The sequence below is a fragment of the Prionailurus viverrinus genome, chromosome D4 (assembly GCF_022837055.1).
Source record: "Prionailurus viverrinus isolate Anna chromosome D4, UM_Priviv_1.0, whole genome shotgun sequence".
Classification (NCBI taxonomy): domain Eukaryota; kingdom Metazoa; phylum Chordata; class Mammalia; order Carnivora; family Felidae; genus Prionailurus; species Prionailurus viverrinus.
Genome location: NC_062573.1, coordinates 91,068,787 through 91,084,419, shown reverse-complemented (window position 1 = coordinate 91,084,419; position 15,633 = coordinate 91,068,787). Strand labels below are relative to the sequence as shown.

The 15,633-nt window shown below is 55.8% G+C and overlaps 1 protein-coding gene across 8 annotated transcripts in view; it reads left to right on the top strand.

Annotated features, from left to right (window-relative positions):
* TSC1 (TSC complex subunit 1) overlaps nt 1-15,320 on the top strand; it is a 54,562-nt gene extending 39,242 nt beyond the window's left edge. For 7 of the 8 annotated variants that reach the window (XM_047831178.1, XM_047831179.1, XM_047831181.1 and 4 more), the window contains 10 exons: nt 642-746; nt 1,009-1,567; nt 2,587-2,630; nt 3,218-3,384; nt 4,250-4,432; nt 5,304-5,414; nt 6,325-6,447; nt 9,213-9,400; nt 9,483-9,644; nt 10,016-15,320. In XM_047831178.1, coding sequence (XP_047687134.1) covers nt 642-746; nt 1,009-1,567; nt 2,587-2,630; nt 3,218-3,384; nt 4,250-4,432; nt 5,304-5,414; nt 6,325-6,447; nt 9,213-9,400; nt 9,483-9,644; nt 10,016-10,529 — 2,156 coding nt within the window. In that variant the 3' untranslated portion in view covers nt 10,530-15,320. The remainder of the gene's footprint in view (nt 1-641; nt 747-1,008; nt 1,568-2,586; nt 2,631-3,217; nt 3,385-4,249; nt 4,433-5,303; nt 5,415-6,324; nt 6,448-9,212; nt 9,401-9,482; nt 9,645-10,015) is intronic. The other variant, XM_047831183.1, reaches the window with a different exon arrangement.
* The last annotated feature ends 313 nt before the right edge of the window (nt 15,321-15,633 follow it).

Sequence of the window (15,633 nt, the reverse complement as noted above, 5' to 3'; positions counted from 1 at the left end):
TGGGTAACGCTAGGCGTTGCTTGTCTCCTCTTGGGTTAGATGTGGAAACAAGGAAATTCTGGAACACCACAAACGGTGAAGCCCAGAGATAATGAAACGTAATCAGTTCTAAAAACCAATCTAATAATAACTTCCAAAAAAGCGCTTTTAAGCTATTGCGGTGGAGTGCCTGTGTTTTGCACTGGTCAGACGGTTTTATCTGTTCCCCGAGACCTTAGAATAGAGGATTTTGGGGGCGCCCGGGGGCCGCACAGTGAAGCATCCGACTCTTGGTTTCGACTCGGGTCATGATCTCACGGTTCGTGAGTTTGAGCCCCTCGTCGGGCTCTGCACTGACAGTGCAGGGCTTGCTTGGGATTCTTTCCCTCTCTGTCTGCCCCTCCCCTGCTTGCTCTGAAAATAAATAAAACTATAAAAAAAAAAAAAAAGATTTTATTTTCCGTGGGATTAATTTTCCATACCTTTAATTAGACCCTCGATTGTAGCTTTCTGGAGTAGCTCCAGGGAGAGCCGCTCCGAGTGCTCCTCCATGCACTCGGCAGGACGAGTCGTGATGGCCATCTTCTGCAGCGGAACAGCTTTCCGGTTGTGGGGGCTACCGGTGTGTTTTTTTGACTCGCCTTGTCTTTGTTTCTCTTTAGAAGAGCTGTCTGGCAGCAAAGGTTCTGTCACTCTCAGTGACCTTCCAGGGTTTTTAGGGGACCTGGCCTCGGAAGAAGATAGTGTTGAAAAAGATAAAGAAGAAGGTGAGGTGTGGGATTCTGGGCTTGGACGGGATCGCCACTCGATGACAAAGCGCCCATTGTGCCCTAAAACCGGGATTTAGTGTCGACGCTCCCAGGCTTGCTGGGCTTTTCTTCTCTAGGGGGTAGAAGATGGGAGTCTCATTCTGGGTCTTACGTGTCGCTCTGGGTGGTACTCGGCATCACACAGCCCCGCACGGCCCGGCCTCGCCCAGATGGCCCGTTTACAGTGGCGCCTCCTGTCTCCCTCCCTCCCTCCTCTCAGCGGCAATATCTAAAGAGCTCTCCGAGATCACCACAGCTGACGCCGAGCTCCTGGTTCCTCGAGGAGGCTTCGACTCTCCCTTCTACCGGGACAGTCTCCCGGGCTGCCCTCGGAAGACCCATTCGGCCGCCTCCGTCGCTCACGGCACCAGTGTGAACCCTGAGCCTTTAAACTCCTCCCTGGACAAGCTTGGGCCTGACGCACCAAAGCAGGCCTTTACTCCCATAGATCTGCCCTGTGGAGGCACCGGCGAGAGCCCTGCCGGGAACAGGGAGCGCCAGGCTTCGCTGGAGACCAACATCCTCACTCCTAGCCCTTGTAAAATCCCGCCTCAGAGGGGCGTGGGCCTTGGAAGTGGGCAGCCTCCCCCTTACGAGCATCTTTTTGAGGTGGCGTTGCCAAAGACCGCCCATCACTTCGTCGGCAAGAAGACCAAGGAACTGTTAAAGAAAGCGAAAGGAAACGCGGAGGAAGACCGTGCGCCCTCTACCTCCCCAGTGGAAATACTGGATAGACTGATACAGCAGGGAGCGGACGCACACAGCAAGGAGCTGAACAGGTAAGGCCCCGGCCCGTTCTCTTCCCTTTCAATGTCCGGTTTCATCAGAAAATACAGGCAGTCAGGGACGGACACGGGACTCGTTCCCCGTGTTCATGGAGGCAGCTGGCTCCCCCGTGTCTGTCAGTGCCCTTCCAGTCTGGCGCCTCTGCGTGTGCGGGACTGTGTCGCGTCCACGCGCACCTGACCGCGGCGGTCCCGGGGCCGCCGACCCGTGCCGCCGTACCGTGACGGAGCTCAGACACATTCACGGTTGCTCCGAAAATCGGAGGATGAGGTTGTGGTATTCAGGTGGGACAGGGAGGTTTGTCCTGGCGTTTCCTTATCTAGCTGTAGATTGTTCTTTCTGTTTTGGTGACACAGCTCCTTGGAGGGAAGGCAAAGTCGGCAGCATTTCAGTGCGAGGCTGGGGTGGCCTGCCCCCTCCTCCACACCCGCACTCACACGTAGGGTTTCTTAGACGAATCCTGTCCAAGCCACTGTTGCAACCCTTCATTTATTACCCTTTGCACCGGTTAGCTAGGGAGGGGGTAAGGGAACCCCCAGTCCAGAGCCTGAATCCTCTGCTGTTGCTAAACAGGGTCTCTAATATAATAACCTCAGGTGGAATTTGACAAGGGATTTCTCTTTTTGAATGAGATGTGGTGTAACACGCTCAGGTAAATTACCTACTTTCTCCTTAAACTTGGCTACTTGCCCGTGTAGTGCAGTGCAGAGGGTTGAAATAGCCGGCAGTGTGTTTGATCACTCCGTCGCCTTGGAGAGCCGAGCAAAGGCCGGCCTGAGCGCGCACCGAGCGAGGGCCCCTCCACCCCGGAGACTGGGTCCTGCTTGGTGTGGGCGCCGGCCCTGCATCCGATGTGTGCTGTTGCCTCGAACTCCCCACGGCCCTGGCGATTGGAACTTTCTTATCCCTCTGATGCTTTGACCGCAAGGAAGGGCTCTTGCACTGAAAGGCCCGGAGGAGGTTTCCCAGGCGAGCTCGGTAACTTTGTTTCACCCCAAACCTTTCTTCCTAGGTTGTCTTTACCCAGCAAGTCTGTCGACTGGACCCACTTTGGAGGTAAAGTTGTTACTTGAGCCCCAAACCCAGCCCGTGTGGGTCCTGTGTGCTTGCCGCCTTTTCTGTCCCTGGAGGAGGCATGCGCTGTAGGGACGGGTCTCTCCTTTGCTACGGCTCCAGCTGGCATATCTGCTCGGCCTCTAGCGTGTCAGGTGTTGGGAAGCCAGCATTTCCTACTTTTGACAAGTGGCACATGGCAAGTGCCTGTGAGCAGGAGTGCAGAACGTGCAGCCCTCCTGCCGGGCTTCCCTCGAAAAGACCCCAGGGAGGCCAGTGGTACCAGAGACGTGCCTGGGGGAGAGCACGACAGGGGAGGGAAGAGAGGAGCCTTGAGTAACGGTGTGGGAAAGTCCCCGGGAGTCCTCCCGCATCGTACCCTCTTGTGTTCCTTTAAAGCGGAGATGGGTAGTGAGTCGTCTTCCCCTTCTAACGAATGGCTGTTGCCGAGACCCACGTGGTCGTGTGCAAAAGGAGTGCTGATCTGTTTCTGGAAGAATTGCGTTTCTTGGGCTAGTAGCCACGGGAGGGTCTCGATCGAACCTTCTGTAAAAGGCATCTCTGCCACCCTCCCTCTGCTTTAAAATCAGGCTCTCCTCCCTCAGATGAGATCCGCACCCTCCGTAACCAGTTGCTTTTACTGCACAACCAGCTGCTCTATGAGCGTTTTAAGAGGCAGCAGCACGCTCTCCGGAACAGGCGACTCCTCCGTCGGGTGACCAGGGCGGCGGCTCTGGAGGAGCACAACGCCGCCATGGTGAGCATCCGGGGGAGAGGGGGGTGGGGCGGCGGCTCGGCTGAGGCTGCGTGTGGTCTCGTGTCAGCACGACAGTCTGCAAACAGCAGCAGCTGCGTCGAGGCCCGGGGGTTCAGGCCTAGCTGTGCTCCCCGTGGGGCCAGGGGCCGCCGCTTGGTCTCCGAGGCCGAAGCGTGACCGGCCGGATCTCCGAATTGGCTTGCCGCCCTCAGACACCGTGGGACAAGGGACCTGTTTGTGCGTAATTGGCTGTGATGACAACAGGGCCAACGGATCATTTTGTTTCTCCAAATATGAAACCGGCTCTCCTAAAGCTGTTCTATGGCAAAAATCTTGTAGCACAGTTGAGAAGCCAGTTGGGCCTGGAGGCTGAACCGTGGCTCTACCACTTACCACCTTAGGAAAGTGGTGAAGCCTCTCGGAGCCTCTGTTAGCCGTTCTGTAAAATAGGAATGAGAACAGCAGCGCTTGCCTTTTAAAACGTGAAGAAGTCACATGACTGCTGCGCGGTGCCTGGGTGGGTGGTCGGTAAACGTTCCTCGTTTTTAGTGACCTCAATTGATAGCGTGTATGAGAGGGCTTACACCAGAGCTGATGGTTAGGGCTTTTGAAGGTACTGGGGGCAGTCGGCCCCTGGGAAAATTTCTTCTGGCATCTTGTGATCCGTTTGCTACTGTGAAATTGGTTAACCCTTGACCTTGAGCCACGCTGGACAGTTGTGAGCTGGCGGACGCGGGGCCCGGGGTTCCCGTGGCAGGGTAGCACGTGGCCGTCTGCATGAGACATCCGCGGTATGCCTCGTCCTCGAGCCTCACCGCCCACGGTGGCAGACGGCTAAAACGATCACATCCTTGGTCCCCGTCAGAAAGACCAGCTGAAGTTGCAAGAGAAGGACATCCAGATATGGAAGGTCAGTCTGCAGAAGGAACAAGCCAGAAACAGTCAGCTGCAGGAGCAGCGAGACACGATGGTGACCCAGCTCCACAGCCAGATCAGACAGCTGCAGCACGACCGAGAGGAGTTCTACAACCAGAGCCAGGAGCTGCAGGTGCGGGCGGCCACCGGGCGGGGGCAGCCGAGGGAGGGCGCCGGGGCGCCTTGTCCGTCGCAGCCAGCACGCAGGCTCTTGTCTCCGACGCCACCGGACGCGGGTTTCGCGTCAGGCAGGGCTTCCCAGCTCTCTTGGTTCCTACAAGCCTCCCTTGGCGTTTGGGGAACTTCCCTGGCGTTCCGCAGCCAAGGGAGACACCTGATGGTTCAGCTCGTTGAGCAGATCTGAGCGACTTAGTATTTACGTCCTGATGACGCAGTCGCTGTTTGAAAATCACACACGTCAATTTACGTTTTTTTTAATTTCGTTTTTAAATGTCCACAATAACTGACCAGTGCCGTGCCTGCCCGTCTGGCACCGCGTGGAGTCTCAGATCTTGGAATCACATTGGAGACTGGCGCCCTCATTTCCTGTTTCACGCTGGTTTTCACAGGGCGATTTTTATCCCCGCAAACACCCGAACCCTGCTTTGCAAAGATATGACATCATCCCCAGGGACTAGCGAGCACATCTGATCCTGAAACCCTGAACTGCCTCCGGGGCGTAGTGCGCACGGTGACCGACAGATGTCACTGCGTTTCCCTCAAACACTCACAGTCTCCTCATGGCGCCGCTGTGAGTTTGCTCTGCAGCCCCACGGCTCTGCGGTGGGGCCCAGAGTCTGGGGTCCAAGATCTTTTCGTTCTTTTGCCAAACAAATCAGGAACTCCAGAAATGAACCGTAGCTGAGTTTTTGAAACTAAGAAACTACATCCCGATGGCCCGAGAAGAGTAGAGCAGTAGGGAACCTGGGCTTTCCCGCTTGTCTGTGGGCCGGTGCCGTGGCCCGCGGGTTCTGTGTAACTTCGTGGCCCGTCTCTTTGGGCAGACAAAGCTGGAGGACTGCAGGAACATGATCGCAGAGCTGCGTCTGGAGTTGAAGAAGGCCAACAGTAAGGTGTGCCATACCGAGCTGCTGCTCAGTCAGGTCTCCCAGAAGGTAAGAAATGGGGCGGGCGCGGTCTGTTCTCACACAGCTTGCTGGCGCGCTTCCTTCCGATGGGGCCTGTGCGCCGGTGGCCAGGGTTCCCCCCAGGGTTGGCCTCCCGGCCCCACCCCCCCAGGGGACGCCGGGCAATGTGTGGAGGCGTTTTTGGTGCTACCGACGCCGAGAGGGCAGGGGACTGGTGCTGCTAAACCCTTTCCAGTGTGCAGGACGGTCTCCGCGGCACATCTGTCTGGCCTGAGCCGAGTGGGTGGGGCGGTGGGGGGAGGGGGGCAGAGAGCGAGGGAGACGCAGAATCCGAAGCGGGCTCCGGGCTCCGGGCTCCGAGCCGTCAGCGCGGAGCCCGACGCGGGGCTCGAACTCCTCAACTGCGAGCTCGTGACCCGAGCCGAAGTCGGACGCTCGACCGACTGAGCCCCCCAGGCGCTCCGGAACTCTTATTTTTAAATCCTCATTTACATAAACTTGAAAAGTTGGTTCACAGAGATTTCTTGAGCTAGGATCCCTCCCTTGTTGGGATTCACTGCACTCTGTAGAGATCACTTATGAAGGAAATAAGTGAGTTTTCCGGGGCTTTAACCCTGGACATCGTGTCCCTGCGGTGACTGTCGTACGCACGCCTGTCCTCTCCGGGCATCTTGTGGGTGGCCACTCCGATGACGTGCACCTGGGCTGCGTCCCCTTTGCACAGCACAGTTTCGAAGTGCTCTTCTGCCCATTTTCGTTGCCCTTGGATGCCTTCCTCCCTGCCAGCCGTCGTGTGAGGGGATTTGAGGCCGAGGGAGCGGTTATCGTGCCCGGGCCCTGAGATCACGCGCTCCTGGCTGGGCGCTCTTTGATGCCCACTGGCCTGCGTTGTGTCGCGGGGTCTTTCACTTTGCCCGTTTCTGTGCTGCGGTCACAGCTCTCGAACAGCGAGTCGGTCCAGCAGCAGATGGAGTTCTTGAACAGGCAGCTGCTGGTCCTTGGGGAGGTCAACGAGCTGTATCTGGAGCAGCTGCAGAACAAGCACTCGGACACCACAAAGGTAGGCCCGGGGCGGGGGCGGGGCTCGTAGGACGCGTTGGGACAGATGTCTCCTGAGAGCCCGCTCAGCGTTCTTGGCGGCCGTCCCCCCGTGCCCCCGCCGGCCTGCTGGGGTGAGCGTCCTTGGCCGTCGCACGAGCTGATGTCCCCCAGCTGTCTCGCTGTGAGACTGAGTCAGGTGCAAGTGAAGGCGGCTCGTGGGAGTTGGTACACGGTGGCTGGCAGGGTCTCTCTTCTGCCTGTGCCCGCCCCGAGAGACGGAGGGAGAGAGACAAGGAAAGGACGGGGAGCCACTTCTGTTGAACGGAACTCTCAGGACTGGGGGCATATACCAGTGTACGTAACTTTTCTTCCTTTCAACGTTGGGTTTAATTTCAGCAGATCGCGGTTCAGTTCTGGCAACAAGGCCGGCATCGGGATGATCTTACGTTAATTAGCGACTCACCCGTGGTGTTGAGGCAGAAGTTTTGTGTCACTTTCTAAATAGCCTCGGGTAATGTTAGCGAACGAGTTGGGAATGAGTTGGAATGGAATTTTAATGGTAAATGTTCAGATGCTTCCTGTCACTAACTTCTCCATCACACACAGGCTTTCTTTTCAGGATTTCTCGGGCTTGTGCTTTGTAAAGCATCTTTCTGGGCCAAGTGTACAGAGTAGGCTTAGGAGCAGAGAGATGTAATTTTCCTAATAGAGTTACTCCTTATTCCTCAGCTCCTCTCAGCTATCAGACTCAGACTCCCTTTAGTAGGACGTTTAAGTGTGGAACTTTCTCTAGAAACCAGCCACCAGTCATTCTGGAAGTCTAAGGGGTTTGGAAAAGACAGAGGGGAGACAGACCTCAGGACAGGACAGCCCCGAACATCCTTATTACTCATACGCATTCCTGACGCCCCCGAGAGTGCCGCTGGGCTGGCCTCTGTGCTGCTGTCCTTCGGCTGGAAGGCTTGTACTCTTGGGGCCCCGAGCAGGCCACCTGGCCTCTTTGGGCCCCGTTTCATCGTCCCTGAAATGGACGTGCTGACCCTGACTTGTAGCAGTCAGGATGCCTGCCGCCGTAAGCAGTAACAACAAGAGGAACCAAATTGGCTTAACGATAAGGAGTTGCATTATTTATTTCGCTTGACAAGAAGTCCCAAAGCAGGTGAGTCCCGGGTTGGTCAAGTCAGCAATTTAGGGACAGCAGCAAGGAGCTCAGTTCTGAGGTGCCTGGCTGGCTCAGCTGGTGAAGCATGTGACTCTTGATCTCGGGGTTGTGAGTTCGAGCCCCAGGTTGGATGTAGAGATTACTTAAAAGCAAGAAATCACAAAAACAAAACCCAGTTCTTTCCGTCTCTGGCACTACCTGACCCATCGCGGCACCCTCGTCCTCGGACTCACTGTGCTGGTGGTTGCGAGGCGTGAGCTGCGGGTGCAGTGGTCACAGGTAGACCCCACGACGTCCCGCGGAAGAGGAGAGGACGCTTCCTGCGGGTCTCACACCAGACGTCCCACCCTTGTTATCAGCCAGGGTTGTGTCGTGTGTGCCCATCCTTAGCTCAGTCGTTGCCTTGAACCTGCCAGGATTTGCCCTTGGGCCTGGAGTCAGGCTTTCTGCTGTTCAGTCAAGTGGGGGAGGCGGGGGGGTGGGTATCTGAGAGGTTGGGCATGGCCGGTAGGTGTTGGCGTAGCACGTCACGGGATGATCGGGAGGGTTAGTGGCAGCACGCGGATGTTCCGAGTTCCGTACTTTGATTCTCCATGAAGAACTGCTGTCATTTATGTCAGAGGTCTGATTTGTTCACCTAACGTGAGCAAGTCTGGAGCCCTTGGGCACAGCCAGCATGGCCATGTGATCTGGCGCCCAGTTCTGAGCTTAAATCTGTGGCCTTTCACGCCAAGAAAGCATTCACCGTTATTCTTTGAGGCCCACCTCCATGGAAGCTCTTTGCCTTGTTCCTTATGGTGTATCTTTTTGAGAAAAACAAATCTATGTAAGTTATATGTGTGTCTTTCCACGGTGAAAACGCACAACGCAAATGTAACACGTGCTTGTTAGAAGAGCGTTCTTTCTGTGTCTTTTCTGAGCGTGAGTGTGCACTTGTCCTGGGTTCAGCTGGTTTAGTCTGTCAGCAGGCCGGCCATCTGCCTGGCGGGATCGCCAAACCTTATGGGGCACCTGATCTGCCAGTGCCGTGTTGCCTGAGCAACCCTGCGAGGCCGGGCCATGCCCGCCAGCTTTCCCTTCGTCAGGGTGAGGGGAAAAGAAACAAACAAACACACAAAAAAAGACCCGCGACACCAGTATGTTGAAACTATAACTGAACGTTGGCCTAGTTTCATTTGATGCTTGTGTCAGTGTTTACATAGTTGATCCTATTCGCGTGGCTTTATAGATTGCTTTTTAAAAATCCTTTTACTGATGTATAAACTGTAAGTTTATTAAAAACTTATGAAATGGGCTTTAACTCACTTAACTGTTTTCCTGACATTTGACTTAACGGTGCTTCCAGTGTTTTGCCCTTCTCAGTCTGCTGAGATGATTCCTTTTGTGCCCCAATGTCTGTTTGTGGTTCAGATGATTTCCTCAGGGGTAGATTTCTAGGAAGGGGTATTAGGTTAATACTTACCGCCGGCTTACTTTCCAAAAAGTTGTACTAATTCAGATTTCCACCAGGACTGGCCCAGAGTACCTTCTCAGTGCTTATCGCCTTGATTTTCCAACATGGACGTGGCATGTTCATTTTCTAAAAAGACTAACTCCAATCACCCCCCCCCCCTTTTTTTTAGGAAGTGGAAATGATGAAAGCTGCATATCGGAAAGAACTAGAAAAAAACAGAAGCCATGTCCTCCAGCAGAATCAGAGGCTCGACACCTCTCAGAAACGGATTTTGGAACTGGAATCTCACCTGGCCAAGAAAGACCACCTTCTTTTGGAACAGAAGAAATATTTAGAGGATGTCAAACTCCAGGCCAGGTAACTCCCACGGGGGAAGGTTTCTGCAGTGATGTGTGCGTTAAGCAAAGCTTCCTATATTCTGGGGCCGCCTGTGTTTCAGAGGACAGCTGCAGGCGGCAGAGAGCAGGTATGAGGCTCAGAAGAGGATCACCCAGGTGTTTGAGTTGGAGATCTTAGATTTATACGGCAGGTTGGAGAAGGACAGCCTCCTGAAGAAACTTGAAGAAGAAAAAGCAGAAGCAGCAGAAGCGGCAGAAGAAAGGTAAGAACAGAGGTGGCGCCAGCAGCCTGTGCCTCGGCCGCGTCAGCAGCAGAACAGGGCCCGTGTCGTGGGGCGTAAGGAGCCGTCCCCCTGGATCAGGCGGGGCTGTGGCACTTCGGTTTCCTTTTGCTCACGGCTCCCAGCGGTCTCTGTGCGTCCCTGTCCTTGGCCCTGAATCGCTGGATGTGGTCACAGAAGTGCTCACATGTGCGATCTCCTCTGCTGTCCCTCGTCGTGACTCGGTTTCCCTCGTTGAGACCTCACGCTCGGGCTCTCCGTTCTGAAGCGTGGCGTTCAGTGTCCGCGTGCGTGCCTCCGGAACACAGGCGCTGCCAACACCACCCCTTTTGTCCTCCCCGGCTTTCTTACAGGCTTGCCTGTTGTAAGGACGGCTGCTCGGATTCTGTAACAGGGCACAACGAAGAGGCGCCTGGCCACAACGGCGAGACCAAGCCCCCCAGGCCCGCCGGCGTGCGGGGCGGCGGTGGAAGCAGAGGGGGCGGCAGTGGCGAGCTCTCGGCCCCGGAGAAGCCCCCCAGCCAGAGGGCGGGCCCGTTCGGCAGTCGGTGGGAGACGACCACGGGAGAGCCCGCCACCAGCATCCCGACCACCGTCGGCTCCCTTCCCAGTTCGAAAAGCTTCCTGGGCAGGAAGGCGCGAGAGTTATTTCGTAATAAGAGCGAGAGCCAGTGTGACGAGGACAGCGTGACCATCAGTAGCCTTTCTGAAACGCTAAAGACAGAACCGGGCAAAGACCCGGGTGCGGAAGGCAAGGCCCCCCCGAGCCTAGATGGCCCGCACCCGTCCCCCCCGACCCCGGACAGTGTTGGACAGCTGCACATCATGGACTACAACGAGACTCATCATGAACACAGCGAAGGATGACGGTCAATCAGTGTTAACTCGCAGACTGCTGGCGTAGAACAGGAGGTGTGAATGCACGTTCCCAGGCCTCCCCATTTCCAGGGTCTGGGTGGCTGGCTCACGCCGTGGAAATGGGCTGGGGGTCCTTTTCACAGTTGACTGAATGCAGAACGGTTTTTGGATCTGGCATTGAAATGCCTCTTAACTTTCCCCTCGACCCGCTCCCCACCCTGTCTTTCTTTTACCCAGCAGTGTGGGCTAGTCCGAGGGTCAGCGTGGGCTAGTCCGAGGGCCAGTCCGTGCTCCTCAGTGGCTTCACTTTCTGCCTCCCCCGCAGTGGTTGCGCCCTTTGAACGTGTGCAATATGAGGCCAAATTTAATCTTTGAGTCTAACACACCACTCTGTCCTTTCCCGAAACTCAGAGAACGGGTTGGCTCTCCGTTAGCCCAGGTCACTGGTGGTGTTGCAGGTAAGTCCGGTTTTGTCCCTTTCCACGAGGATGTGGCTCACGAAGCTGGTCACCTTCACGTGGAAGCTTTTTTACGTGAGACTTTTGCCCTGCTTTTGGTTCTGAAGTTCAGCATCTAAAGCAGCAGATCTAGCCAAACAAAGGTTTATTCACCCTTAATGTTCTGTTGGCGGTTCTGATAAGCTTCCTAGAAAGTTGTGTGTGACCAAACGTCTGTTGTTAGAGAAGTCCATAGCTGGCACCGTGGAGCCCGTCCCCCTCTCTGGGAATGTCTGTCCCTCCTTCCCTGCTACCTCTTATTTATTTGGCGTTTGTTCGAAAGCTGCGACTGCTCAACCAGGCCGCCGTGGGGTGGTAAAACCGTTCTCTGCAGGAGGGGAGGCGGGTGGTGGCTCGAGCCATTGCCCGAGAAGCTCTTGGGGACCAGGAGCTGCCCCTCGGACGGGGCTGTGCCAGCTGAGCCTCGTGGTTCAACCCCTCCATCCATCTGCCTCTCTCCCTTTGTGTTCCTGTGAGTCCCTCGTTCGTGCCTGCTTCTCGGTGACGCCGCGGCGGAAAGGCTCTGAAGGCCCAGAGTTTCTTTAACGTTCAAATGACCATTGCTTCTCAGGCTGGTGGAGCTGCCTTGCCGTTACGCGTTCTAGACCACCAAAAAGGTAACAGCTTTCTCACACCAGCCTAGCTTTCCGGGGCCGACTCTCCGGGGAGCACGCTGCTGCGCCCCCTCCCCTCCCCCCGCTCCACGTCAGTAATGGCAAAGTGTTTTAGGGCCACGTCCTGGCGAGTGTTGACAAAGGCCCACGCGTGCTTGGGGGAGATGCCCCCAGCCCGGCACCTGAACTCAACAGAGGCTCCCGAGGTAACTTCTGGAAGCCCAAGAGCTGTTGCTTTAGTGTCCCAGCTGAGGCGAGTAGAGACTCATAGGAAAGAGCCAATGAACCTGGGTTTTCTCTTTTTATTCTCTTAGTTAAAAGTATACGAGGGTTCAGCCACGAAGAGGGAAAAGACGGACTGTAATGGTACGAAATCTTACTGCATCCAGAAGCTTCCAGCACGTGAGGGTAAAAGTCTTTTTTTTTTTTTTGTAAAGCATTGCAGTAAATATTCTAGCAGCCTGACCAGAGGGGGCTAGGTAACGAGAGACCCTGTGTCACCACGACGGCACAGGTGCAGGGGCCTCTCCTCAGGACAGGATCTTCAGGTGTGACCGGTTCCCAGCCCAGGAGAGGCTGTGTGCCCGACTATGCTCAGCCCCACCCGGTCCCACAGTTGCCGCTGGATGTCCCTTGTGGACTGTTTAATAACCCCACATGTTTAATTCAGCTTCATCCAAAGGAAAGCTTAAAACCGAATACATCCTATTTCCTAGTTCCTTTTTAGAAAAAGAAAGCACGAACAAATTCAGAAAGGAAAAAAAATGTTACAGGATAAGTACTGAAACCAGGTCAAAATGCTCACCCTCCCCCAGCCCAAGAGGCCTGTGCTATGAAACAGAGACACCAGGCGCTTCGATCAAAGCCCTTTCCCTGATTAACTGGTAATGGCAGAGGCCAATGGAAAGAAAGAAAGAACATCCTTAAAAACGGGGCAGATTGTAAAAATACAGGGAAGGAGGCGGCAGGGTGGCGAGGGGCCTCTGCGCGGGCCGGTCTCTGTGCCCAGGGCCCTCGGCACCTGCCTGCAACCCAGCCGTCGGCCTAGGGAGCTGCACTCCACTTCCTTTGGGTTCTAGGAGGCCGTGTGTCTCACTCAGCCAGGGCGCGGGGGGGGGGGGGGGGGGGGGGGGGGGGCGGCGAGGCCTGGAGGCACGTTGAAGTTACCCGTCTTCCAAATGGAGGCTCGCATGTTGCAGAGGACTCGAGTCAACATAAGGTTTGGTTTAGTTTTGAAAATGATAAACTCGCCAGGAATCAACAGGTCACTTGATCGTGCTGCCTCGAGTCTTTCTGAGGATAGGAGGGTGATGATAGAGGAACACCAGAGAGAGAATTCAGGCCCGGGAACCGGTGGGGCAGATGTCTCGGAATGATTAGCGTCAGGGCCGGAGCATGTCTTCACACCATCTGAGCAGCCTTCTGTCGCACACGGCAGGGCTGGGCGGCCCCAGAGCTTGCCCACCTCGGAGCCCTTTGGCCCATGTGCGTAACCTGCTCTGCTCCCCGCCCGACACTAACCGGGGTCGGCACAGGCCCTGAGGAGGCCAGAGTCTGCTTCTTGGGCAGCATGAATTTTGTTTTAAAAGGGAGCACTACAGTATCATTTGGGGGGGGGGGGGGGGGGAGTGGCAGCGTGGTCTCCATAGAGAAAACGTGGTCCTGAATCTGCCATGGGACATGAGCACGTGGACCTCTCTCAGAGCTTTTAGGGATTTTTAAAAAGCTTTTGACGGGGTTCTGCCGTGCAGCCTGTAAACTTGGTTAGCATAGCACCGGAAGACAGATCTATCCAGGAGTCAGAAAACAAAGGTAGGAGACAAAGGTCGTTTCTTGGGGCAAGAGGGTTTTAAAGGTTTCCGGCCTCGTGCGGCAGGCGGACGTGACCTCGCTCGCTTTGCCAGCCGAGGGTTCTTTCGAGGCTCCGTGTGTGCAGAGAGAAAGGACCGGTAAGCTCCCGCGTGAGCCGCAGCAGCGGACCGTGTGCAGGGGAGAGGGCGCGGCTCTCCCGGGCAGGTAGACTGGACGCCGCGGATGCTGGAACAGAGCCCACTGTGCCGCCGGCCGGCCGGCCTGGAGGCCAGCGCCTCGGGGGGCAGAATCCCAACAACGGACCAAACCCCGGACCCTGCTCTGTCCCCATTTGCCCCAGCCCGTGTAGCTTCCGGTGTTTTTGTCACAAAAGGCCAGGGTCTCACAGTCGTGTAGAAGGGGGCGACTAGGACAGTGGGGCGACGGGTCCCTGTGAGCCGGGCCGCAGGGGTTCAGGCTCACCGAATAAAACGTTGGGCGTTTCTGCGGAGAGCATCTAGCATGTGCTGTGACTAGCCAGCAGGAGTTTTTACCAAATACTAGAACCTACCACTCGAAGCCACAAGATGACCGTTCTTTTGATGGAAAGCACCGGGAGGTGGGCGGAAGCGAGGGCAGGTTATGGAGGGTGTGGGCAGAGGGCAGGCTTGGTCCAGAAGCACAGTCGAGGTGGAGGGCCACCCGCCCTGAGATGTTCGGGGACAGGCCAGCCCCTCTTCAGAGTGGTCCCCGGAGAAGCCCCACCCCACCCAGAGCACGTCTCGTGCTGGGAAGAGAGCGGGCTCGTGGAACGGCCCCCACCAGCACACCTCCTCTGCTGCCCTTTCACTCTCGAGGAACACGCTCGAAACTGACCGGCAGCGAGTGCCAGGACGTGTCTCCGGAACATGTCTGAGTACCTGTTTACGCGCCACCCCCCGCCCCAGCTCTGTACCGTGAGCCCTCCCCTCCCCTGATGCCGTGGAGGAATCCACCGCACCGGATGGTGCTTTTCTCTAGAGGGAAAGAGCCAGTTTAGGTCGGGGCCTGGCCCTGAGGCTGCTGCTGTGACCCTTGTTCCCAGTGTCCCCGTCCGTGACTCTGTGACATGTGCGGGGAGAGCAGGGTATCTGTGTTTTCCCTGCCGTCTGTGGTCTGCACAAGCTCACCTGAGGGAAGAGTGGCTGTAGCGACATCGGAAGCCTGTGCCCATGACCGCTTTTGGCCTTGAAACCAATGAATGAAGGCAGAGGAGCTCTCTGCCCCCTTCCCTTCCCATTGCTACCAAATGGTCCACCCTCTGGGATACGTAGACTAGTTGACGCATTGGAACAGATCTTTTAGAGGAGACCCCGGAGAGTTTGAGCCCCCCTCCCTTCCCCCACCTTGCTACAGTGTTTGGACAGGAGGGTACGCGCTGCTCTGTGCAGCAGAAACTTCTGCTTATCAAGAGGCGGCCGGGCATTTTGCACTAGAAAGAATCAGTGATCACTTTTCAGAAGACTTCTGCGGACCATAAGCATATTACGGAGGAACAGATTTTGCTAAGACGTAATCTAGTTTTATAACTCAATCATGGATCAACCACATGTGGCTAACTTGCAGTTTAAAGGGGTCCCCATCAGTGGAAAAAAGTTTTTTTAATTGATTGCTTTTAGTTAAATTTGAGAAAGTCCTCTCTCGTCAAAAGGTTTAAACCTTCCCGCCTCGATCTTAAAAGCATGTCAAACAATCCACGTCAGATGCCATAAACATGAGCTGCAAGAGAAAATGGTACAATCTTAGTGAATGGGAGTCGGAATCAAAAGGGTTTGCTGTCCTTCTTAGGATGTTCTAAAATGTCAAGGCAGTTGCTTGTGTTTAACTGTGAACAAATAAAAATCTATTGTTTTGCACTACTCTGCTGTGTTGACGTGAAGTGACCCGTGCTGGCCTCGGAGGGGCTCCTAGGCGGAGTAGGGACCCACCCAAAGATGCAGAAGCCTCAGGTCTGGCTTGGTTGGTTACCCCGAGCGGCTGGAGGAGGTGCTGTCAGACCCTTTTTGTTCTAGAAAGTTACCTGGCACACAACCACGGATCCTACTTTATCCGCCTCACGTTCCCGCCTGCCCCCAAAGAGTGGCACGGTGCCGCGGGAGACGTGGTCGGAGCCCTCTCCCCCGAGACCCGCTAGGCCAGACAGCCTGCCGGGCCCGCGCTGCTGTCCCCTCT